Source organism: Euleptes europaea, chromosome 6 (genome assembly GCF_029931775.1).
Source record: "Euleptes europaea isolate rEulEur1 chromosome 6, rEulEur1.hap1, whole genome shotgun sequence".
In the NCBI taxonomy this organism is placed as follows: Eukaryota; Metazoa; Chordata; class Lepidosauria; order Squamata; family Sphaerodactylidae; genus Euleptes; species Euleptes europaea.
The window spans coordinates 108,401,626-108,428,557 of NC_079317.1; the positions used below are offsets into that span (position 1 = coordinate 108,401,626).

At 46.7% G+C, this 26,932-nt stretch overlaps 1 protein-coding gene across 1 annotated transcript in view; it reads right to left on the reverse strand.

Annotated features, from left to right (window-relative positions):
• CFAP65 (cilia and flagella associated protein 65) overlaps window positions 1-26,932 on the reverse strand; it is a 144,682-nt gene that overhangs the window by 65,284 nt on the left and 52,466 nt on the right. Inside the window, exons 12-19 of the mRNA XM_056852046.1 lie at window positions 14,005-14,250; window positions 12,510-12,734; window positions 12,053-12,211; window positions 10,932-11,097; window positions 10,718-10,846; window positions 6,546-6,762; window positions 6,196-6,324; window positions 298-474 (exon numbers count right to left, since the gene is read on the reverse strand). Of these exons, the coding sequence (XP_056708024.1) occupies window positions 298-474; window positions 6,196-6,324; window positions 6,546-6,762; window positions 10,718-10,846; window positions 10,932-11,097; window positions 12,053-12,211; window positions 12,510-12,734; window positions 14,005-14,250 (1,448 nt within the window). The remainder of the gene's footprint in view (window positions 1-297; window positions 475-6,195; window positions 6,325-6,545; window positions 6,763-10,717; window positions 10,847-10,931; window positions 11,098-12,052; window positions 12,212-12,509; window positions 12,735-14,004; window positions 14,251-26,932) is intronic.

Sequence of the window (26,932 nt, forward strand, 5' to 3'; positions counted from 1 at the left end):
AGAACTACAGTGGTTTCTGAGCCCTACACATAAGCTCAGGACATCCAAAAATCAGGCTTTACAGAAAGCAGAATCAGTGTTATTGTTTTTTTTTTAAAAAAAATTGTGGAGCCCTTGACATGTCCTAGTGTGGAAGCATCTGGGTCTAGATTAATATGACACTGCCCTTCCACATCAGCTCTCACATGCATGGGAGCTGTGTTAATGAACCCTGATCAGTACAGCAGCTGACCTTGGCATATGGTTTTGAGATCAGCCCCCGTTTGAGGAAGAAAGGAAAACAAGGTTTGTGGATACCTGTGGGACAGACGTATCGTTTGCACTTGCCCTGGAAGAAGATTTCCTGCCTTGGGGCAAATGCTAAAAAGTTGGTTATCCTGGATCCGCATCTGCTGCAGCTCGTTGGGGTCAAACTCGGCACTTTCTGCCCAGTATTCCACGTCTATCTTCTGGTCAGAAGGAAACAGAAAGGCCCTGGGAAGCATCCATCAGCCAAGACAAGAGAGAAACAGGCATGACTCACCATTAAAAGGCAAAGACTACTAAGATCTCATATCCAGGAATACAGCAAGCAAATGCTGGTCACACAAACAAAACTCCACAAATCTGGCCATGCTTGAGTGCGTGTGGCTTTTTAAAGACAATTTTTTTAATATTAGCAATCCAAATTCGGCACCCAAAAGCTGTATTCTGTACCTATATAAATAATGTGCACATTGAGCAAATGTACAAGACTTCCCTTATACGACAGAAATTTATTCTGTATTTTTACCATCTTGATACATCAGTTCTGGTTTTGCTAGTCAGAAGGAAGGGCAAAGGAGTCAGCCTGTGAAGCCTTCTCCCTGTGAGCTCTTGACCCATAGAACCAGAAATCACCACAGAGACAATCAGATTCCAAGCAGATGGCTTTTATTGGTCAAATAGGCAATACAGTGCATTGAGGATAAGATGACAGCTATGAGTGTCTTGCTCGTTAGTTGGAAATATAAAGCATAGAAACGGCGGGAGATTACAAAGCATAAACAGAGCACTATTTCCCAGGAGTAGCGTTCCCAGGCTTTGGTATGTGGAGCCGTCCTTGAAGTCTGGACGGTTCAGCAAAGGAACAGAGGAAACATCTAAACCGAGATAACAGCCTGACATCCTGCTCCCCTTAAGGCCCCCTCCCATCCAGCAAGGGGGCTGGTCTGTCTGGGTAGGTATTGTGAAAGGCATTGACGAGTTTGGGGGCGGAGACATCTCGTGCGCGAACCCATTCGTCATAGGCAGGGGGGAAGTGTTTCCAGTGGACCAAGTATTGCAAGACCCCATGGTGAATGCGGGAATCTAGGATTTTGGAGACTTCGAAATGTCCTTCCCCCCCCCACACCATTATGGGCTGTTCAGGAGGCAGTTCCGGATGCCACTGCGGGGAAGCAACATGGGGCTTTAGGAGGCTGATGTGGAAAACGGGTTGCACACGCCTTAAGGTTTTGGGGAGAGACAGTTCCACCGTGACAGGATTTATGATGTGAATGATGGGAAATGGGCCAATGTACTTAGCGTTGAGCTTATGGCACGGACGGGTGGAACGTAGGTTCTTGGTGGAAAGGTATACCAGGTTACCCACTTGCAGGTCCCCACCGGGGGACCGATGCTTATCAGCCTGCGCTTTGTATTTGCGCTTGGCTCGGTCAAGGTTGCTAACCAGCCAGGGCCATGTGGAACGGAAGGTGTGTGTCCAAGAGGCAATGTCGGCATCCCCCTCCCCTTCCAAACCTTCTATTGGGGTGATAGGACCGAAGTCCTGTCCATACACCGCATAGAACAGGCTGAAACCTGTGGACTGATGTACAGCATTATTGTACGCATATTCCGCAAAAGGCAACAGTCATCTACCCAGTCATCTTGGTGGTAGTTGACATAACAGCGTAAATAACATTCAAGTACAGCATTAACACGTTCGGTTTGACCATCCGTTTGGGGATGGTATGCACTAGACAACCCCTGTCCACCCCCACCAATTTGAGAAAAGCTTTCCAAAACTTAGCAACGAAACTACTTCCGCGGTCGCAGATTATTTTGCGCGGAAACGAATGTAGTCTAAAGACATGTGACACGAAGAGGCGGGCTAACTTCTGAGCGGAGGGGATCCCCGCACATGGAACCAAATGTATTTGCTTAGAAAATAAGTCAGTGATAACCCATAATACAGTTTTCCCCCCACTGAGAGGGAGATCCGTCATAAAATCCATAGCAATCACTTCCCAGGGTTTGCTGGGTATTTCAAGTGGTTGCAGTAGTCCTGGGGGCTTGCCTTGAGATCGTTTGACTGTGGCGCAAACGGGACAGCTGCGAATAAAAGAGTCAATGTCAGAACGCATTCCCCCCCACCAGAATTGTCTGCGCAACAGGTGAAGGGTCTTTAGGAACCCAAAGTGTCCAGCCGTCTTTATTCCATGAGCCAAGTGTAAGACGTCTTTTCGGAGTGCCTTGGGCACATACAATTTCGAGTCTTTGTACCAAGAGCCTCCCTGTTCGATTACACCAGGAGGCAGGGTTTGATTAGAGTGTTCCATAAGACATTGTTCCCGAAGGGAATTTAAGAAAGATTCGGAGACGGGGACCGGGGACCCCCCCCCCGTTTGTAGTGGCAGTAGGAGCAGCTATGGGGGTCGGCGAGGGGGAAGCGCTTACGTGCGGCGGTGCGCAGACTGCAGGCGGCTGGGCAGCCAGTTGGGTTGGAGGAGCTGGAGCGCCGGTCATCGTGGGTTTCCATTGCGGGGGCAGCTGGGTAGTCAGTAGTGTTGGAGGAGTTTGCACGCCGGTGACTGTGTGCTTTCGCTGGGGCAGCGTTTGGGATCGAGTCTCTACAGCCAGTACGGGCAGGGCTTCTCTTTGTGCAGGCGTAAATAAAGAGTTTGTTGGCCGATCGAGTTTCGCCGGGTATTGAGGCAACCAGGAGAGAGCGTCTGCGAGGTTTTGTTTTCCTGGGACATGCTTCAGGACAAAACGAAACTGAGCAAAGAATTCCGCCCAACGCTGTTGTTTCGCGGATAACTTATGGGTTCCTGTGAGGGCGGCTAGGTTCTTGTGATCGGTCCAAACTTCGAAGGGGACTTTCGATCCTTCCAGGAATTGTCGCCATAGAGTAAGTGCATGGTGAACAGCTGAGGCTTCTTTCTCCCAAATAGGCCAGTTCAATTGGGAGTGCGCAAATTTCTTTGAGAAGTAAGCGCAGGGGTGAAGGAGACCATCTGGTCCTTTTTGGAGTAGGGCCCCTCCCATAGCTACGTCGGAGGCATTGACTTGTACAATGAACATTCGATTAGGGTCTGGGTGCCGTAGCACAGGTTCCGATGTGAAAAGGCGTTTGAGGGCTACAAAGGTGGTCTGGCATTGGTCCACAGTATTTTAGCGGAGGGTAATGTGGCAGAGTTTTCTTTACCTTTGGTTTTCAGAAGGTCGGTGATGGGCAGTGCTATTTGGGCGAAGTTAGGGATAAATCCGCGGTAGAAATTAGCAAAGCCCAGAAACTGCTGTACTTGCTTGCGGTTGGAGGGAGGTGTCCAATCGAGGACGGAACGGACCTTGGCCGGGTCCATACTAAGGCCATGGTGGGAGATTATATATCCCAAGAAAGTTATTTTGCTCTGGTGAAATTCGCATTTAGCCAGTTTTGCAAAGAGTTGGTGGTCGCGTAGGCGGTGTAAAACTTCTTGGACCAAAGCGACGTGCTCGTCCATGGTTTTTGAATAAATAAGAATGTCATCTAAATAAACTACCACCCCGCGGTACAGTAAATCATGAAGGATTTCGTTGATGAGTTGCATGAAGACCCCCGGGGCCCCTTTTAACCCGAAAGGCATCACAAGGAATTAGAACATCCCAAAACAGCTAGAGAAGGCAGTGAGGGATTCGTCCCCCTCGCGGATACGGACGCGGTAGTAGGCTTCTACTAGGTCCAATTTAGAGAAAATACGTCCCTCTTGCAGTTGTCCCAAAATATCTGATATTAGCTGTATAGGATAGGCGTTGGCTTGAGTAACTGCATTGAGTTTTCGGAAGTCAATGCAGAGGCGTAGGTCGCCCTCCTTTTTTCGGACGAAAAACGCGGGGGCTGAGTTGGGAGCATTCGAGGGGCGAATGAACCCTCTGGCAAGGTTTTTGTCCAAAAAGTCCCGTAGTACAGTGCGCTCGGAAGTGCTCATAGGGTAAATTTTACTCTTGGTTAATGTGCAGTCCTTCACCACTTCAACAGCACAGTCAGTGGCCCGGTGGGGAGGTAAGGAATCACATTCTTTAATGTTAAAGACATCTGCAAAGTCCTGGTATACAGCAGGGAGGGATGGTGGTGATGGGACATCGGAGATTAATGCGCGAAGCGGGTGGAGACAGAAGCGCAACTTGCTGTCGATGTTGGTCGCATTTGGGGTTGGCAAAGGAGATGGTGTTCGTTTCCCAGTCTATACTGGGACTATGACCTTTAATCCAGTTAATTCCCAGGACCACTTCAAATCGGATAGGGGCTATGGTAAAGTCTATTTGCTCCCAGTGGGAGCCAATTCCCATTGCCACCCCTATAGTGCGATGATCAACTGGGTAAAAGTTCCGTTTCCAGGAGTGTGAGTATGGGGCCGGGTTCCCCGCCTAGCAATGGTTGCATTCGGACCGCAATCGCAGGTGCATCGGCCCCAAACGTCGAGGCCAAACGTTGAGCCAAGGTGGCTACCGTGGTATCCTTTGTACAATCCGCAAAGAGGAGAGCCGTATGGATAGCGACCCGCTTGGCTTCAGCTTGACAGCTAGCTGCATCGGGTATCAAGGAAAAACCTGCCGGTGCGGCTCCTGCCATGGTACCTTTTCCCAAGGCAACAGGACGCGTTAGAGCCATGGATGGGAGAGTCTCACGGGCAATAAGCTTGTCCAATAATCCGGTTAATACTTGTAAGTCCTCAGTTGCCAGCCGGGCATCGTCCAGCAACTGATCGAAATCCTGGAGGTCTAAACGAGTATTAGTATCCTCCGACGTTAACATCCAGAGAACTCTCACTAGAGATTGCCACTGTGTCTGTACCAGTCCCCTTAAGCGGCAAACCTCTAAACTAGTCCTAAAGAGTTCAGTGACTATGTCCTGTAGAAGGGTAGGATCCTCAAATGAGGACTCCAGGGTTCCAAGATGTAGTAGTCACGGTTCACTCGGAGAGCGACCTCCTAGCTCCCATCCGAGTGGCAGGCGAACCCTCCAGGGCTCCAGCCTGACCAGGGAATCATTGAGGAAGAGTTGTAGAGATAGCTGTCATAATGTGAGCTCTTGACCCATAGAACCAGAAATCACCACAGAGACAATCAGATTCCAAGCAGATGGCTTTTACTGGTCAAATAGGCAATACAGTGCATTGAGGATAAGATGACAGCTATGAGTGTCTTGCTCGTTAGTTGGAAATATAAAACATAGAAACGGCGGGAGATTACAAAGCATAAACAGAGCACTATTTCCCAGGAGTAGCGTTCCCAGGCTTTGGTATGTGGAGCCGTCCTTGAAGTCTGGACGGTTCAGCAAAGGAACAGAGGAAACATCTAAACCGAGATAACAGCCTGACACTCCCCCATCTCTGGAAATCTTTTTTCTGGAACTTTCTAGCTTCTCAGACTTAAGTAGGCATTGCCTATACCTCCAAGCATAACTATTCCCCACCTTCTGTTTAGAAAAACGAGACAGGAATAATTTTAATAAATAAACCTTCAAAGTCATATAAGTTAGAAATTCCCCCCCCTTAAAATGAGAACTGAGATTCTCAAATCACATCCTTAACACCACATTGTGTGCTTTTCTGTGCTCCTTTAATAATTGTAGTATATGTTCAACTCTGATCCACACCCACAGTCTTGCCACTACAACAGACCTTGTCTCTACAGACATACGTATACAGCTCTGCTGGTTCTTAATACTGCAACCTCCCTTGCTACCTCCCATGAGTGCTGACAGAGAATTCCGGTATTTTGTTTCAGGCTCTATCCAGAACCAGATGCCTGAGACATTCTAAACCATCACAGGCATATTCCATTCCCTGACTTCCCGGATTCAGTTGAGCCATAAAGAGGGTCAAGAAGACCCTGTTTGACTCTAAACACCCTACTGTCAGAGCAATATGTGTTGTTCATGGAGCTCTCAGAACTATTCCTGATTAGTATCAGAGAATGATTACTCACCAGTTCACAGGCATCGCCCCACTATTTTGCAGCATCAGCACCACTGTAGAGGGCTCACTTCCGACAGGAGCAGCACCAAAGTTGAAATCCAGCATGACAGGAGTGTAAACCGTGGGGATTCGTTGTGTGCTACAGGTTAAAAAGAAATGGATGTGAAAAAAAGTCCTGAAGAAGTATTCCATGGTGGACTGCAAAGCCCCGTCTACACCACAACATGTTGACTTCTGTGTGCTGGAGAAATGAAAGACAGGAAGGTGCCTTTCAGACTCTGAAAAACTTTGGAGTGTTCCTGCATGTGAACAGAGAAGGCAAGAAAGTGTGAAAATGAACAGAAGGGCACAAAAATGTACCTGTGTCTGGTAGGCACTCTGAAGGTGAGCTCCTGAGAAGTTGGATCTCGCTCCAGATACCTATTCAGAGTCTCCAGAGAAAAAAGCCGCCAAAGATGTAGCTTGTTGATGCCACGGGCACTGCCTGTCCCACAGACATCGGTGACGCAGATGGATGGATAGATGCCTGTTGCTGTCACACGACAGACTGGTTGCTTTTCCACAAGAGGCTCCATGGCTTGTGGGGAGGGTGGAGGAGAGACACAAAAGCCAGTACACAGTTGAGATATCAAGGAATACGGTACTGTTACAGGGAATTTTGTAACTAAACAAAACGCACCCCCCCTGCCCCCCTTCCCTCATTTGCATTGGACAAACCATGCTTTCCTTTTCCCCACTGCAGGCATACTGCATTTCTCCAACACTCCCAACAGCAATATACTGTTCCTGGGGAAATGCACTTCTCCCCCCAGATTCATTGCTATTAGGATTGTTGATTAATATGGTTCTGCAAATTTCACAGGGCTTTCGTTGACTATTGCTCGTAACATGAATAATTACAAGAGACGAGAAGGTCAGCAGAAGGAAGCACTGATTATCATGACTGGGGCCTTAGATGAGAAAAAAGCTCATGGAAAGGCTCTGATCTAGGAACTTTGGGCAAAAGACAGTGGGGAGGAAACTTTGCCTTGAAACTTGATAATACAGAATCCAACTGAAAATTCAAAATTATTGGGTTTCAGCTAGACATAAATGTGTGTGTCTTGTGTGTGTGTGTGTTTGTTAAGTGCCATCAAGTTGCTTCTGACTCATGGCGACCCTATGAATCAATGTCCTCCAAAGTGTCCTATCATCCAACAGCTTTGCTCAGGTCTCTTGCAAACATGGCTTCCTTTACAGAGTCAATCCATCTCATATTGGGTGCTCCTCTTTTTCTGCTGCCTTCCACTTTTCCTAGCATTACTGTCTTTTCCAGTGACTCTTGCCTTCTTATATTGTGACCAAAATACGATAGCCTCAGTTTAGTCATTTTAGCTTCCAGGGACAATTCAGGCTTGATTTGATCTAGAACCCACTTATTTGTCTTTTTGGCTGTCCACTGTATCTGTAAAACTCTCCTCCAACATCACATTTCAAAGCAATCTACTTTCTTCACTGTCCAACTTTCACACCCATACATAATAATAGGGAACACTATGGCATGAATTAACTTAATCTTGACTTGGTTGCCAGTGGTACATCCTTACACTTAAGAATCTTTCCTAGCCTTTCCCAGTCTCAATCTCCTTCTGATTTCTTGGCTGCAGTCTCCCTTTTGGTTGATGATGGAGCCAAGGAATAGAAAGTCTTCAACAATTTCAATTTCCTCTTTTTCCACCTTAAAAGTTGAGTAGTTCCCCAGTAGTCATTACTTTTGTCTTCTTGATGTTCAGCTGTAGTCCTTCATTGGCACTTTCTCCTCTAACTTTCAGCAGTAGATGTTTCAAGTCTGCTATTTTCTGCCAGTAATGTGGTATCATTGACATGTCTCAAATTGATAATGTTCCTGTCAGGCATATCAGTGTTGTTCACTCTTTGTACATCCTGCCATCCAGAAGCAAGGATGTACTGAACCGCAGCCAAGGTTGCAAGGGCTGTTATGCCTACCACTCTCTGTTTGAAGTTCTGGGAACCTACTTTGTTTTCAATATGTAATCTCTCACCCTTCCTGTGCATCTATATTACCAAGTTTCAGCAAGACAGCCCCATAGCTGTCACCTTTCCTTTATGCTCTGTTATTCTATTTGACCAGTAAAGACCAGCTTCTTTGGACCTAATTGTCTATGTCGTGGTTTCTGGTTCATTTGGACCAAGGGCTTACATTGTGACAGCTATCGGGCTGTAGCCCTCTCTGCCGGGACGCGCGGCTCAGCTGGGTGGCGGGGGCTTTGAATGGTTCAAAGCCCCCACCCCCTTCCCCGCACTCCCCGCCGCCCAGCTGGGCAGCAGGGGCTTTGAACCGGCTTGGCCTCTCTTTCTCTCTCCCCTCCTCCTTCTCCTCTTCTGCCGCAGCCCGCGCCCCCCTTCGGCTCGCCTCCTCCTCCTCCTCCTCTCGCCAGGCCCGGCAGCTCTTCCCCCCGGCCCCCAACTTTCCCCACCAGCGGCCGGCCGCTCGGCTCGCGCCCCTCCCCGCCTCCCCAACCCGGTTGCCCCCCTTCCTCCGGCCACCGGCAGCAGCCCCGATGAGCTGGGCGGCTCAGGCTGAGCTGCCGCCGCTCCGCCCAGATTCTGCCCCATTCTCTCCCCCCTCCTTCCCGAGCCGGGACTCGCTGCTCAGGCTTGTAGCACCGCCCGGCCGGCCGCGCATGAACAGGGCGGCCAGCTGCGCGTCAGTCCCCGGCGCAGGCCCCGAGCTGCCGGCTTGGCTTCTCTTTCTCTCTCTCCCCCCCTCTCCAACCAACCATCCTCCTCCCCCTCCCCCTCCCTCGCCAGCCTCGGCTCTCCGAGCTGCACACGGCTCTTGCTCGTCTGAATTAGTTACAGACCCGTGCGCAGCAAGGCAGGGAGATCAAGCTCCCCCCACCCCCATTGCAAATATTTTGGAATGACTGACTGGGGGGAAAGAGGAGAGGTCCCAACAGCGGCGTGTGTGTGTGTGTGTGGTGGAATACTCTTTCTACTCGCCCCCCTTTTGCAACAAAGGGGAACCTCCCTATCGTGGCAATGTGATTTCCATCTACAGGGGGGGCGTTAAATTAGGGTTGCCAACCACCAGGTACTAGCTGGAGATCTCCTGCTACTATTACAGCTGATCTCCAGCCCATAGAGATCAGTTCACCTGGAGAAAATGGCCACTTGGGCCATTGGACTCTATGGCATTGAAGTCCCTCCACTCCCCAAAGCCCGCCCTCCTCAGGCTCCACCCCAAAAACCTCCCGCCGGTAGTGAAGAGGGACCTGGCAACCATAGGTTAAATCCATATCTTTCTCCCTCTTCCCCCCCCCCGAACCATCCTCCTCCTTCCCCCTCCCTGTGTTACAGACCAGCAGGCAGCATAGAGCGGTTCAAAGCCCCCACCCCCTTCCCTGCACTACCCGCTGCCCTGGGCAGGGGGAGTGCAGGGAAGGGGGCGGGGGCTTTGAACTGCTCGGTTCAAACCCCCTGCCGCCAAGCTGTGCCCTGTTGGCACTTTGCAATAAATAAGTGGGTTTTGGGTTGCCGTTTGGGCACTCGGTCTCTAAAAGGTTCGCCATCACTGCTCTAGGCTGATCCTGCATTAAGCAGGGGGTTGGACTAGATGATTCTATGATAACAATTCACTGAGCTTTCTGCAGTAAGCTCAGCCCAAAGCCCACATTTACCAGCAGCAGGAGAGAAAAACGGGGGGGGGGGGAGAATGAAGACAGCATCCCCGTAACTCAAGGTCCTTGCAATAAAAAGTCTGTTGTCCCCCCTTCTATGGAAGTGTGTGGACTCTCCAGCTCTCCATTTATTGAAACATTTATAAATCGCCCTTCGCATAAATTCTGTTTCAAGGCTGAAGAGAGATTTCAGGTCATTAAAGATTACTGAAGCCCATTTGTTTATGTCCCTAGTCAGTATGTTTGTCAGGCAAAACCATAGGACTGAACTGTTAATTCCAACAAAGGCACCATTTTCCATACCAAAACGGAACCCCTCCAAGCTTGGCCAATGGTTCCCACTGCCCAGATTCCTTGGAGGCTGCATACTTCTCTTCTCCCATTCCAGAGCATACAAACCAGTTTATATCTTGGATGAGCAACAGCAAAGATATTTTCTCCTCTTTCCAGTATGTTGCATGGGGGTGTGATATCACATTGCTACCACTCCACTGGAGTTTGCAGCGATATTCCACAAAGAATAAAAAAAAAGTGTGAAGAAACACCTTTGGATTAACAGGGGAGACCCTGACCCCTAGTACCAGAAATTTACCTAAGGTAGTTCAAATGGCAGATGAGGGGAAGCAATAGGTGAGCTCTCTTCGCCTCAGAAGCCCAATGGCCTAAGGCCAGGCCTTCCACTAGCTCATCACTCAGCTTGAAGCCATACAAGCTTTATTGAAAGTTAAATATGTAGTGAAGCAAGGACAGTCTTTTTATCTGGTATGGAATCCTTGCTACCACCCCTGCACTCACACAGATACATAGTTATGGAGACTGACTTAGTACTTTCCAGTTCCCCTAACTGCTCACCTTTCACAGTGGAGAGGGCATAAAAGACAGTCCAGGTGTAGTGCAATCGATGGACCAGGCTAAGAACTGCTTGCAACAAGATCTTTCCCCGAGCAGGAATCGTTCCTCTGTAGTGGTCAAGTGTTATTGCTGGGTGGGGGTGGGAGAGAGAAATGGTATGAGCATGGAGCAGAGAACTCAGGCAGCTACAAAGATTTGCATTTCTAACAAATACCTAGTGGGTCATTGGCAAATTCTTCAGGGTCACATGGTCCAGTAATTGTCTGCTCCACGCTGAGTATGTATTTTAGGGAACAGGCCCCATTGTTTAATAACACAAGTTCACACGACTGTGTTCGGCCAACCAAGATACTGCCAACATCCACCTGCTCCTCTAGTGCCTGCAGCCCAAATACAGAAGGATCATGTCCATCAAGTAAAACAGAGTACAGGAATTTCTTCTAAATATACCCTGCTACTTAGGTCAATAAGGGGAAAAAAGACTACTTGTGGACAGGTCAGTGTTCTCATGAGGGTTGATATTCAACTCACTATGGCCTACAGATCTGCTTCAGAGACTTGTGTCACTACTAGCGGTGCACACCCCAAAACAATTGGTATTTTTCAGATTTGGATATAGTGAACCCGAAAATCTTTGGCATTTCTGAAAAAAAGTTGAATCCCCATACCGGAATGAGTTTTTTTCAGCTGTTTTTTAATAGCTGAACTTTTTCGGCTCCATTATACTACATGGGGAAATCTCTGCAGGGATCACGGGGGCTGTTTTTGAAGAAAGAGACACCAAATTTGCAGTGTGGCTGCTGGTGACTCTCCTTCAAAGAACTCCTGAGTTTGGTAAAGTTAGGATCAAAGTTTGGTAAAGCTTATTGACCCCCTGTCCCAAGCTTTACCAAACTTAGGGGTTCTTCTAAGGAGAGTCACCAGCAGCTAAGCTGCAAATTTGGTATCTCTATCTTTAAAACATAAAGCCCCCCCCCCCCCCCCCGAGCTCCGCAAAGATTCCCTATAGGCTATGAGGAACTCTGAAAAGCCAAAAAAAGCCGGATTTTTTAGCTTTTCCCAGATTCAGCTTTTTTCAGCTTCTGTTTAAAGGGGCCTATTTTTCAGTAAAAAAAAAAATTGCTAGAAAATGCTGGAAAGGTATTTTTGGCTTGGTGGGGTCAGCAAAGCCGAATGCACACACCTAGTCACTACCAAATGAGAGGGGTACCCACATTATAACTGGAGCTTTCATGGATGCCAGGGTGCCTTCTAGGTTTGCTTTAATAGACAGCTGTATAATAGTTCTTCCATTTTCCTCCAACATCCTTTACTTCCCCAAACATGGCATCTTACCGTTATGGTGGCCAGAGCTCCCTCCCCAATAACCCTCAGTGGATAACGAACGCTCTCTGGGGACTTGTCGCCCAGTGTCTCTTGATCTCTCCACGCAGTCACCCAGGCTCGCAGAAGGTATTTTGTCTCCTCACGAGGGGTGAAGGTCCACGTCTGAGCCTAAAATCACACATGTGCAAAGGGAAGAAGGTGGGATCACAGTGCATTCTGTCTTAGAGTGCAGAATCCAGATAATGAAGGTCAGTTAAAGTTACAGGGAACCTCTAAGAAGATTTCAGTGGCCAGAGTCACCTACTACTTCTCAGCCCTGTCTGGAATTGTGTATATGTGAGTGTGCCTATCTAGTTTTTTTTAGGGAAAGCGGAAGCCTACTCATCATCCTTGGCTGAAAGTGGTCTGTGTTACTGTTCCATGTAAATGCTACAGATTACTCAGTGGAAACAGCGTGCCTACTCACCAAAGCTTCGTTGGGCAGAATAGTCCCTTCAGCAGGCTGGACAGATAAGAACTTTTTGTCAGATTGCTGGATCTTCCACCTGAAGAACATGGGTAACCGGGTGGAATTTTTTATAGTGAAGGTGTGTGAGGAAGAGAGACCCACACACGTGGGCTTGAAATAGAGGCTGCCATCACCTTCTAAGAGTAGCACAAGGGGCTCAGCACTGCTCTGGAGAATGATTTCCTGAGGAAGCAAGCATCAACAGCAATCTTTAGCCAATGTGCTTCCAAACAGGGTGTTTCCACAAAGTAAAATTGAGCTGAACTCTAGCCTAGCACAGACAGGCCTGAAAAGAGCTAGGACCAACATAAGAATGAGTATAAGGGCAAAATTACCTCAATAAAATCATAATGGGGTGGATCCAAACAGCTTTTTTGAACCATCTGACCTTTCCCTATTGTACCATTTCCATGTAAAAACCCTCATCTAGGCTGTTTAAAAATATGGGGCATAGAACTAGTGCTTAAACTGAAGATGCAAGAGAAAGCTTTCTCCTGCACTGTGGCTCAAAAAATGGAGATTATGTGCAGTTCCTTAGGAGAAGATAGCAGTGGCCACACCTACTGACTCGGCTTCCACCAACGAGAAATGACTTTGCGGTTCAGGATAGGGTTTGGATACAGAGTATGGGAACAAACATAGAGAAAGAAACATTACAGTAATGCATACTCCTTGGATTCTAGCTCAATTTGACAAATCTATATATCCTGTCTTGGCCTGATTTGCCTGGCTTTCGGGGGGCGGGGGGGGGGGGCGGAAGTGGCACAATATGGTGGGTGGAGCCAGCTGTGATTGTAGCTGTATACTGTACACCTGGAAATTTAAAGGCACAGCACAATCATGCACTATTAACATTATGCCTTTGATCACAAGCACCAGAAACTTGGGCTCTTCTTTCTACAGCAAAATGCCCCTTATATTTCATACACTTTTTTTTTTGCTTTCTTTTTCATTAATTGTTCGATGTTTGTGCTCGCTTCCTCTCCAGTACTGGACAGCTCACCTACTCATGCCCTCCTTTTTAATGGGGCAAACAGCAATACATTTGTCAGCTCTCCATAAATTATATTTCTGCTGCACATTGCACAATTGCATTGTGGGGGTATTGCATGATGGCTAAACTGTGGCTGTGATACATTTTTATATTTCTAATCCATCTTTCACCAAAAATGGGACTTGGAAAAAATCATTAAGAAGTCAGACAGACAGTTTGGTTTAAAACAAGCAAGACTTTTTAAAAAATCAATTACATTTGACAATCAAAACAGCTAGCTGAGAGATCACATAACAAAGTAGATAAACACGGAAAGAACGGACAGCTAGTACTATACCTATCCACCCTCCCTTCCTTCATGTTCTGCCTGGCATCTTTGCAAATCCCTTCAAGGTTTGCTGTCAACTATCAAGGAAGAAAACCATGTGCCAGTAATCTAATGAACAAATTTGCCCCCACCTTTGTGAATGATGGAGAAAAGTTGAGGTGCAAGGACAAGCTATGCTGCAGGACAGATGTTTCCTGTGGACAGGTTGAGAGGAAAAAGATCTGGTGGGCTCCAGGTGCAATGAACCCAGACTGAGGCTTGACCAGAACAGAAGGGCACTTCTCCAGGCTCATGTTGAAGACTATGGCGGTGGTGCCTGTGTTGCACAGGAGCATGCTGCTATATGTGTTGGTGTTCTGGCAGACTGGAGGAAAGACCTAGAAGACAGAAAGACGCTTGGACTGAAAGAATAGCCATCTGCATTAGCCTTGAGGATACGATTGATGAGAGAAGTAACTATTTCTAAAGACACAAACAAAACAACTGATAACATGGATAACTCCAGGTTTACCACCCACAGTCAGCTCTGTTAACTGAATAATCTTAATCTTATCTACTACATATTTATCTTGTCCTTCTAAGAAGTCCAGGGTGGCATGTACAGTTCTCCCTTCCCCATTTGATCAACACAACAACCCTATAAATTAGACTGAGAGAGAGCACGACTGTCACTGGCTCAAAATCACCCAGTGAGACTCACAGCAGAGTAGGGATATTAACTCAAGTAACCTAGTCAAACCACTACACTATACTGGCTCTCTTCTGTAGATGGGTGCAGACCCAAAATGAAAAGACCAAACATGCACTGTGTGAGCACTTGTCCCATGACAATCCCATAAACAACATCCACAGACAAATAGTCCAAAAGAGAGTTGATTTATTGGAAGATCCACAGGTTTACAGCAGCTAAGAGTCAAGTTGGCACTAATGAGAACTAAAAGCACGGAGCAGGGCATATATCAAAAGCATAGAACAATTCAGGATGCCATGGCAACCCTCCCCCCATTGGGGTAAGATTCCCACAGAGTCCAGAGTCAAAACACACAGTTGGCAGTTGTTAGAGCTGACCTTGGCCAGCACCTGGAGAAAGCACAACATCCTCTGTCAGACCATGCCTGGCATTCTCTGCACACTGTACAGGCTGGGCCTGACACTCTGGTAGAATTGTAGAATCATAGAATCATAGAGTTGGAAGGGACCACCAGGGTCATCTACTCCAACCCCCTGCACAATGCAGGAAATTTACAACTACCTCCCCCCCACACCCCCAGTGCCCCATATTCCATGCCCAGAACATGGCCAAAATGCCCTCTCTCTCATCATCTACTTAAGGTCATAGAATCAGCGTTGCTGACAAATGGCCATCTAGCCTCTGCTTAAAAACCTCCAGGGAAGGAGAGATTACCACCTCCTGAGGAAGCCTGTTCCACTGAGGAACTGCTCTAACTGTTAGGAAATTCTTCCTAATGTCTAGACGGAAACTCTTTTCATTTAATTCCAACCCGTTGGTTCTGGTCCGACCTTCTGGGGCAACAGAAAACATCCCCTATATGACAGCCCTTCAAGTACCTGAAGATGGTTATTGTATCCCCTCTCAGTCTGCTCCTCTTCAGGATAAACATACCCAGCTCTTTCAACCTTTCCTCATAGGACTTGGTTTCCAGACCCCTCGCCATCCTTGTTGCCCTCCTCTGGACAAGTTCCAGCTTGTCTACATCTTTCTTAAATTGCAGTGCCCAAAACCGAACACAGTACTCTAGGTGAGGTCTAACAAGAGCAAAGAGGTACTATCATTTTGCGTGATCTGGACACTATACTTCTGTTAATACAGCCCAAGATCACATTTGCCTTTTTAGCTACCGAATCACACTGCTGACTCATGTTCAGTGTTTGGTCTTCGAAGACCCCAAGATCCTTTTCACACACACTGCTACTCAGACAAGTCTCCCCATCCTATAATTATGCATTTGATTTTTCCTAGCTACCGGTAAATGCAGAAGTTTACATTTATTGATGTTGAAATGCATTTTATTGGTTTTAGCCCAATTCTCCAGCCTGTCAAGATCATCCTGTATCCTGGCTCTGTCTTCTACCGTATTTGCTACCCCTCCCAATTTAGTGTCATCTGCTAATTTAATAAGCATCCCTTCTATTCTTTCATCCAAATCATTTATAAAGATGTTGAACAACACAGGGCCCAGGACAGATCCCTGAGGCACTCCACTAGTTACTTCTCTCCAAGTGGATGAGGAACCATTAACAAGCACTCTTTGGGTGCGATCTGTCAACCAGTTACAGATCCACCCAACAGTAATAGGATCTAAACCACATTTTCCCAATTTGTCAATGAGAATAATATGTGGAACCTTATCAAAAGCCTTACTAAAATCAATATAAACTATGTCTACAGCATTCCCCTGATCCAGCAAGGTAGTAACTTTCTCAAAAAAGGAGATAAGATTAGTCTGACATGACTTGTTCTTGAGAAACCAGTGCTGGCTCTTAATGGCCAGATCCATCCTTTCTAAATGCTCACAGACTGACTGTTTGATTATTGTTCGAAAACTTTTCCCAGTATAGAAGTCAAGCTGATGGGTCAGTAGTTACCTGGATCCTCCTTTTTCCCCTCCTTGAAGAGGGGGACAACATTTGCCTGCCTCCAGTCTTCTGGCACCTCACCTATTCTCCAAGACTTCTCCAAAAAAAAAAAAAATGGACAGAGGCTCAGAAATTACATCTGCAAGTTCTTTGAGTACCCTTGGAAGCAATTCATCTGGCCCTGAGGACTTGGTTTCATTTAAAGAAACTAGGTGTTTGTGCACTACTACAATGCCAATCCTAGGCTGCAACTCCCTTCCCTCATCATGTGTTCTGTTTATGCCATGTTGAGCACCGCTTCCCTCACAAGAAAAGACTGAGGAAAAGTAGGAATTGAGGAGTTCTGTCCTCTCTTCATCTCTCGTTACGATTTCACTTTCCGGGCCCTGCAATGGGCTTCTTATGTCGTTCTTATTCTTACTCTGTACATAGGAAAATAACCCTTTTTTGTTGTGTTTAGCATCTCTCGCTAGCCTAAGCTCATACTGAGCTTTAGCTTTCCTAACACTCTCCCTACAAGCACTAGTTATTTGTTTATAATCATCTTTGGTTATAAGGCCCTCCCTCCACTTTCAAAATGAGACTTTTTTATTTCTCAAATTTTTAAAAGGCTGTTTATGGAGCCACCCTGGCCTCTTTAGGCTCCTCCCATTTTTCCTTCTCATAGGGTTTGTGATTGCGCCTTCAGTATCTCATTTTAAGAAACGCCCACCCTTCTTGAACTCCCTTCTCCTTAAGTATTTCTGACCATGGGATTCTACCCAGCATGAGTTTAAGTTTCTTAAAATTAGCTCGATGTCAGGCCTGTATCTCAGTTGATGTTTACTTTCGCTTTCCCGCCACCAGACTCAAGGACTGTTATGCCAAGGCCTGTTATGCCTACTGAACACTGTTTGAAGCTCTGGGAACAAAGCTTTGTTTTTGATATGTAATCTCTCGCCGTTTCAGTGCTTTATATTACCAAGTTCTAGCCAGCCAGCCCCATAGCTGTCACCCTTTTCTTTATGCTCTGTTAACCTATTTTGACCAAGTAAAACCAGCTTCTTTGGACCTGACTGTCTCTGATGTGGTTTTTGGTTCAAGTGGGCCAAGGGCTGACACTCTCCTAAAGTCCAACCTACATGTCTGACTACATACAGTTTTTCCTTTCCCCAAGATTGAAAATTCCAAGATTACATGGTCACTACTACCCAGGGTGCCTACGACTTTACCCTCATCAACCAGTTCTTCCCTGTTGGTGAGAATCAAATCTAAGATAGCAGACCCCCTTGTTTCCCTGTCCACTTTCTGGAATAGGAAGTTGTCAGCAAGACAAGTCAGGAATTTATTGTACTCAATGATTACATACATCCTCAAGTCTTTTACAGTCTACACCCATGTTAGAGGTTATTGTGGGGGAGTGAATGATTTGGGGCTAAATATTTCATTTATTTAAAATATTTATTTTCACCCTTCCATCCCACGTAGGCCAGTTTACAGAAAAAGCCAGAAAAACAGAGCAAAAAACCAAAACCAAAGCCAACATTGTTGTCATCATCAGCTGAAGGCAGGTCATTAGCAGAAAAAGCAAATCAGAGAAGAAAAAAGAGGGTACAGTGGGGGGGGAATTATATTCCACTCAAAGGTGTTTCTAATGCTGCTTCATCAGGGGAACTGAAAAGCAACCTTCTCTCATTATGTTCCCTCAGTAATAAGTGTTGGTGTTTAGAAGAAGTATCAGACACCACAGCAGCGAGTAAATACAGCAGAGTCAGCACGTAGTATAAAAGTGTTATTTTATTATACAGTGACAAAATGCTACGCAAAGCATCTACTTCTCACAACCCACAACCCAATACATATATGATACACTTATATACATATCTGGCATAGTCTCCCAGCCAGTCAACTGTTGGCTGCCTTGTCTCCAGGACCATCTAGCTCAGTCCAGTACAAGCCAGTTTTTCTGCTCAGTCATTGAGCTGTCATGTGACACCACCAATCACCTGGCTGTCACTTAGATCCTTTACATCTGTTACATCTGCTTGCCATGTGCAGTCTTACATGTCAACACTCCTCCTAGACTGACATTGCAAGCCCCAATGAATCCCGAAATTTCACAAATTTCTCCACTGGTAAACATTTAGTAAAAACATCAGCAATGTTGTCACTTGAAGCACAATGTTCCAGTTTTATAAACCCATTGTTCACCGCTTCCCTGACATTGTTGTATCTTATTGTTATATGTTTACTCCTAGTTCTGATGCCTAGGTCTCCTGCCAACTGATGCGCTGCTGTATTATCACAAAATACCCTTACAGGCAGACTCCATTGCAGGTTTAAATCTTTAACCAGTTGTTGTAGCCACTCCAACTGTATCTCACAGTCACTAATGGCTGAGTATTCAGCTTCACACGTACTAGTGGAGACGTGAGTTTGTTTTAAAGACTTCCACATGATGAGGGCCCCATGCAGATACACCGCATACCCTGTAGTGGATTTCCCGTCTTCCCTGTCTCCCCAACTAGCATCACTGTAAACAGTGACTGGCTCCTCCTCATCAGCTTTGAGTTTTAACTTAGCTGAAGAAGTGCCCTTCAGATACCGCAGCACTCTCTTTGCTGCTATCCAGTCTTTTTCATAAGGACAAGCACACCTTTGACACAATAAATGTACAGCCATACAAATATCAGGTCTAGTCCAACAAGACAAGTATAGCAATGACCCCACCAGGGACTGATATAGCACCTTGTTGTGGAACTCTTTGTCATCCACCTCCCGGGCATACCCTGTTGTCATGGGGGTATCAGTGCACTTGGCTTCTGCCATTCCAAATTTCTTTAGAAGCTGTTCAATTTTCTTGGTTTGGTTCAATTCAAAATACCCCTCTGAGTCTCTGGTTATTTCAACCCCCAGATAGTTTTGAATATTCCCCAAATGCTTCATTTTGAACACACTCCCAGCAGCCTGTTTGAACCACTGCAATTCTTCCTCTGTGTGGAACATCAGACAGATATCGTCCACATAAACCACTAGCACACATTCCGTGTCACCCATGCATTTAGTGAACATGCAAGGATCTGCCACTCCTTGCTTGAAACCTAGTTTAATTAAGGCCTTGCTAAGACATTGTGACCATGCCCGAGCACTTTGTTTTAAACCATAGATGGCCTTATGCAGTCTCAGCACTCCCAGCTCATCTTTGCTTGCAAACCCAGGAATTTGTTCCATATATAATTCCTCACTCAGATTTGCATTCAGGTAGGCAGTAGTAAAATCAAAATGATGCACCTGCATACTGTCCCTTGCAGCCTTGCACAGTGCAGCTTTTAAAGACTCTGATTTTACAGTTGGGGCAAACACCTCGTCAAAATCCTGTCCCTCCCTCTGAGAATAACCCTTGGCCACTAACCTGGCCTTCCTAAGGATTTTCCCATTAGGCAGATATTTGACTTTGTATAGCCACCTGCACCCAATTGCTTTCCTTTGATCAGGCAGGTGAGTCAGGGAAAATACCTTGTTATCCTGGAGAGAGTCATACTCTGACTTCATGGCTTCAAGCCAACCCTCCTTTTCTTTCCCTTCTAGCAACAACACCTCCTGGTAACTTTGTGGCTCCTTCACATACACATGGTTAACATCATTTGTTTCAAAACCATATCTTACAGGAGGAACTCCCTTGTTGCTCCTGCTTGACACTCTAGGCACAGACCTTCCACCTTGTTCACTCTCTGATGAGGCCCTACTAGGAGATCCCTCCAGTTCCACCTCATTCTCATCATGAGAGCTGTTAGACAAAGGAAGTATCTGCTGAGACACCTGATGCCCATGGATCTTATCCCAATTACTATTTTCACAGAAATTGGCTGATCTGCTGTAACTCAGACAATAGTGTTCATTGGCAAACCTGTAGGCTTTCATGCCTGTTTGATACCCTAGGAAAGTGAGCTTTTTGGCTCTAGCTCCTCCTTTCCTTCTCTGGTTTAAAGGCACATTTACCCAGGCTTTCACCCCAAACACTCTGAGATAGCTCAGACTCGGGTCCTTTTTGTACAGTGCCCTGTATGGGATATCATCTATGGATCTGGTCCAGATCCGATTAGAAATATAACAAGCTGCCTTTAAAGCTTCAGCCCAGAAAGTCATAGGCAGTTCTGCATCTCGCAGCATGGCATACATTTTTGTTTGCAACATCCCACCATGCCTTTCTGCAATACCATTTTCCTGAGGGGTTGAAACATTAGCCACCCTGTGTTGCACACCTTGCTGCTGCAACCACTTGGCAAATGCATTGGACATGTACTCGCCCCCAAAGTCTGTCTGTAAAGCACTTAGCTCTTGACCAAGCTGCTTCTGTACTCTTCTAGCCCAGTACTTGAAGGTCTCAAACACATCTGATTTCTTTTTGATGGGAAACACCCAGGTGAATCTGCTGTGATCATCTGTTAAAATTAATGCGTACCGGTTCCCTGAATGGCTCTCTCTAAAAGGACCTATGACATCGCTGTGACATAACTTTAGAGCTCTTTCAGACCTTCTATCACTGTGCCTAGCCACTGGGTAGGCTTTAGATTTGACACACTTACAGACCTCACAGTCTAGAAACCTTTCACACTTTTTCACTTTCTCTTTACCCAGTAGAGATAGTGTTTTATTTATTGCCTCATATCCAGAATGAGCTAGACGTCTATGCAATAAATGAATGCAGCTGTCATGCAAGCTTTGATTAAGTACTGTCTTAGCCTTCACATGAACATTCTCCACCACATATACATTATGGCATAGCTTCCCTCTCAGAAGCACTTCTCCATTCTTTGCTATCTGGCATGATTTTTCAGCAAAAGTTACAGTAAACCCTGCATTATCTAATGCACAGACACTTAGCAAATTTGTTTCAATAGTGGGCACACAAAGCACCTTTTTAAAGACATAGTCCAGTGCAGGGAACCTCACACTTCCCTCACACACCACATCTGCGTTGCTTCCATCAGCCAAGCTTACATGCTTCAGGCTTGAACTGTGTGATTCCTGTAATAGCTCCTTACTCTGGCAAATTGTTTGTGAAGCTCCAGAGTCTAGGATCCACATGCCAGTAGAGTCATTAGTCTCTGTCCTCACTAATGACGCTGTCTGGCTTCTGGCTGCGCCTGCTGATGACTGCTCCCCTCGACTCTTTTTCTTGACGTCAGGGCAGTCGCGTTTTAAATGCCCTTTCTGACCACACAAAAAGCATCTTCTTACATTTAAAGCCACATGTTGTAAATCCAACGACAGGTGCTTTTTCTCTGCAAACTTTTCTCTGTTATCTTTTCCTCCCTCAGACCGGGCAGGCTTCCCAGATGCCGACGCAATCAACCTCCGTTCAAACTGCAACAAACGCCCAGCCGTATACTCCCATGTCAGCTGGCCTGTGTCCAGAGACTCCAAAGAAGTGATTAACATATTGTAATCCTCTGACAGAGAGCTTAATAGTATGAAGACTTTGTCTTCCTCCAACACAGCTTTCCCCCTCTGTTCCAGCATTTGGAAGCACTCTGCTAAAGAGTTCATGTGCAATCTCACTGGCTCTCCACTTTTCAAAACCGTCCGATACATCCTTCGGGTGATAGCCATCAAAGAGCCAGCTGTCTTTTGTACATAAACTTGTTTAAGGGAATTCCAAGCTGTTTTCGCCTTCAAAGCTCCCGTAATATAAACAAGCTGGTCGTCTGCCACGCTCAGCACTATGGTCGCTAGTGCCTTCTCATCTTTAATTACGTCTTGAGCTGTTTCTGGGTCTGGGGGGTCAGCTACATAATTCCACAATGCCTCTCTCTTGAGATAGTGCTGATTCGCAATGCCCAGACCTCATAGTTGGTGGAGGTGAGCTTGTCCACAAGCAACGCTGTAGCCGCCTGTGCCATGTCGTCAGCACCCGGCACCTCAAGCTCTGTATCACTCTCCTCCTCCGCCCCCGACAACTCACTGCCAGCAGATAGGCTCGCCTCCTCCTCTGCTCCCGACAATTCACTGCCAGCAGATAGGCTTGCCTTCTCCTCTGCTCCGTCTGAATTCACCTCAGACATTCACTCGCTCCCACTGCAGTCCACGGCACTTGTTCCACAGATAAACCTCTGTTCAGAACCTCCAGCACCTAGCGCAGTCGTTCTGGGCCCATAGCCCTGTTGGTGTTTAGAAGAAGTATCAGACACCACAGCAGCGAGTAAATACAGCAGAGTCAGCACGTAGTATAAAAGTGCTATTTTATTATACAGTGACAAAATGCTACGCAAAGCATCTACTTCTCACAACCCACAACCCAATACATATATGATACACTTATATACATATCTGGCATAATCTCCCAGCCAATCAACTGTTGGCTGCCTTGTCTCCAGGACCATCTAGCTCAGTCCAGTACAAGCCAGTTTTTCTGCTCAGTCATTGAGCTGTCATGTGACACCACCAATCACCTGGCTGTCACTTAGATCCTTTACATCTGCTTGCCATGTGCAGTCTTACATGTCAACAATAAGATGCTTATTTTTCTCAGCTTTGACTCTGCATTGGTGTGCCCCCTCTCCATTTTAAACTCAGCAGAAAAAGCAGCCATAAAATCAATTATAGCACTGGCAAAGTAATATTAACCATTCAATAAAACCATTCAATTCTTCCACTCTGGAAGAATAACAGTTCATAATTAGAAAAACAATTCAAGTCCCTATAATTCCAAGTGTCTCTTAAAAAGGGTTGTTTCAGCAGCCATTGAACATTTTACAGAGAAGAAACCATATGAACCTTTCTTCAGGAGCACATTCCACAATCTTAGCACTACTACCAACAAAGCCCTTTTTGTGGCCACCTGTCATATATCCAGTGGCAGCAGCACATAGAAAAGAACACCCAAAGATTACCTTGGTGTCTAGGTAGCTCTATGGGGAGAAGATTACCCTTACCATGTGCTGTTCCCAGACCATCTAGGGCAGGGGTGTTGGACTCGATTATTACAAGAGCCAGATATGACATAAATGTCACTTGGTCAGGGCAGGACACGCCTCGCCAGCCCAGACTGAGAGTGGGGAGCGAGGCTGTCTCGGATAGCTTGTGGGCCAGATAAGAGTTCTCAAGGGGCTGGATCCGGCCTGCGGGCTTTATGTTTGACACTCTTGATTTGGGGCTTTAAAGATCATCATCAGCACCTAGAACTGTTTGTTTGTTTTCTCCCTGAGGACAGGGTAGACTTCACTTGTCAGAAGAAAAGGTTTGGAGCCTGGAGGGGTTTACTTACACTTTGAGTGTTGTTGGATGCACTTTCAGCGTAGTTACATCGGATGGGGGGATGCCATAACTCGGGATCCCCTGACCCAATATTCACAAAACTTGGGGGTTCTTGCAAGAAGGGTCCCCTCAAGCTACACTGAAAGTTTGGGACCTCTATCTCCAAAAATGCCCCCCCCCCCGGAGCTGCGGAAAGGCACGAATGTGTTTTTAATGGCTTTATTCCAATGGGCGAATGGGGGGAACCCCTTCCGGGCCCCATAACTCGGGACCCCCTAACCCCATCTTAGCAAAACTTGGGGGTTCTTGCAAGAAGGGTCCCCTCAAGCTACACTGAAGGTTTGGGACCTCTACCTCCAAACATGCCCCCCTAGAGCCGCGGAAAGTCGTGAATGTGCACACGCACACACCCACACCCACGAGGATCTCTCTCACACAGAGACACTTTCTCTTTTTCTCCCTGGGCCACACAGCGGCTGGGCTCATGCACTCAACCGTGACAGATTGGCTAGAAGAAGACCCAGCTTGGCCACCGATTGGCCGCAGGAGAATGCTGCTTCGGGGGCACCGAACTTGTACGAATTTATCCAGCGTCCGCCCGAACTCGCTGAGTTCGGCTAGTCATTTCCCCACCTTTTTTGACTTCGGTTCTATCCAAAGTAGAAACCGCCGAATCGGGGAAAATTTGGCTGTTTTTCATGTCAGATGGAACCGAATCGACAGTCCTATGCGTAAGGATGGGGAGACTGCTCAAAGGAACAACTGAGTAGTTGACTTTCCCAATGAGCCTCTGAGAGATATAGCACAAACCCAAAGGCGAGACCTCAGTACCTTTGGAACTCAGTAATCGATTCCAGGCCCTTGCAGTGGACACAGAGACAGAAACAGTGGTGGAGGAAGAACTACGAGGACAAGAAAGACAGAGTGAGGAGGGCATGGGGATACAATGAAAGGGCAGTGGAAGGTCAAGGAAAAGGTTAATCATCGGTGACTCTCTTCTGAGGAGTATGGAACATCATGTGTCCAGGCCAGACCCCTTAGCCTATAAGGTATGTTACTTGTCAGGGGCAAAGATTAAAGATATTGCCGACCAGATGCCAAAACTGATCAAACCTACAGATCATTACCCATTTGTGATGGACCACATGGGAATGAATGACACGGTCATGAACACCATCTCAAGCATTAAGGCAGACTATAAAGTTCTCGGGAGGAAGCTGAAGGGAATGGGGTCCCAGGTGGTCCTTCCTGCCAGAAAAAGGGGAATGGAATGGGAACAGAAGATAGTGGAGGAGAACCACAGGCTGTGTTGGTGGTGCTGGCAGGAGTGGTTTGGATTTTGGGACCATGGGCAAGGTTTTCTGAAAGATGGCCTACTAGCACATAATGGACTTCACCTATCACAAGGGGAAGGAGATGACCAACATGGGGGTTTCAATTAAGGACAGCAAATAGCAGAAGCCCACCTGGGAGGGCTGGGTCAAATGAAGCCAAAGGTTCAGAGTTTCAGGTGACTATTTACCTGGCTTGGGCAATAAGAAGGAGGAGCTTGAACTTCTGATGCAGACAGAGGGATATGATTTAGTGGGCATTACAGAGACTTGCTGTGATGATTCCCTTGACTGGAAGGAAGGACAAACAGTATTGTGGCTGGAGTCTGCCACAGACCTCCTGACCAGGGTGAGGAGGTGGATGCTGCCTTTGATTCCCCTCTCCTCCACATGAGCAGTAGAGGCTAATCTGGTGAACTGGGTTGGTTTCCCCACTCCTACACATAAAGCCAGCTGGGTGACCTTGGGCAAGTTACAGCTCTGTTAGAGCTCTCTCAGCCCCACATACCTCACAGGGTGTCTGTTGTGGGCAGGGGAAGGGAAGATGGTTGTAAGCCGGTTTGAGTCTTCCTTAAGTGGTAGAGAAATTCAGCATATAAAAACCAACTCTTCCACTTCTTCTTCTCTTTGAGCAGCTAGACAAAGTATCCAGGCAACATGACCTTGTAGTTATGGGTGATTTTAACTTCCTGTAAGCACTTGCCCTATCGAGAACCACTAACCACAGCAGGAGACGAAGTTGTCCAAAGAAGATGATTTAATGGTAGCATAGGTAAGCAGAGCATAGAGAACCCAAGACAGCAATGGAGGAAACTGGCTTGCACTTGATAATATAAAAGCATTGAAAAAAGCATTCAACAGTAGTTTTAAGAGATTACATATTACAAACGATACAGAGGCGCCGCTGTTCCCACGGACCTCTGTCGCCTTCAAAGAGACCAGGAATGCAAAACAATCCTTGAAGGCAGGTTGGTGAGAAAACGAATCTGAGACACAGAGCTGACATTCTGCTCCCCTTAGGGCCCCCTCCCATTCTGCAAGGGGGATGGTTTATTGGGGTAGGCGGTGTGGAAGGCGTGCACTAAGTGTGGGGCGGAGACATCTTGTGCAAGCACCCATTCATCGTAGGCAGGGGGGAAGTGTTTCCAACGAACCAGATACTGCAGAGAGCCATGACGTACACGAGAGTCCAAAATTTTTGACACTTCGAAATGCTCCTCCCCCCCCCACTATCACAGGCTGCTCAGGAGGCGATTCCGGGTGCCAATCTGAGGAGGCGACATGAGGCTTGAGGGGACTGACATGGAAGACAGGGTGGATACGCCTCAAGGTCTTAGGGAGAGTCAGTTCAACAGTGACGGGGTCAATTATTTGAGCAATGGGATATGGCCCCACGTACTTGGCACTGAGCTTATGGCAAGGTCGGGTGGACCACAGGTTCCTGGTGGAAAGGTACACTAAGTCACCAATCTGAAAGTCTTTGCTGGGAGAGCGATGCTTATCTGCTTGAGCTTTATATTTGTGTTTGGCTCTGTCCAGATTTTTTACTAGACAGGGCCAGGTGGTGTGGATAGCTTGAGTCCAAGAGGCCACATCGACATTTCCCTCCTCCCGTTACATCTACACGACCAATAGGACCGAAATCCTGACCATACACAGCGTAGAAAGGACTAAAGCCTGTAGATTGATGTACAGCATTATTGTAAGCATATTCTGCAAAAGGCAACAGTTCAACCCAATCATCTTGGTGATAATTGACATAACAACGTAAATAACATTCCAATACAGCATTGACACGTTCAGTTTGCCCATCCATTTGGGGGTGATAAGCGCTAGACAAACCCTGTTCCACCCCCACCAACTTGAGAAACGTCTTCCAAAATTTAGCCACGTA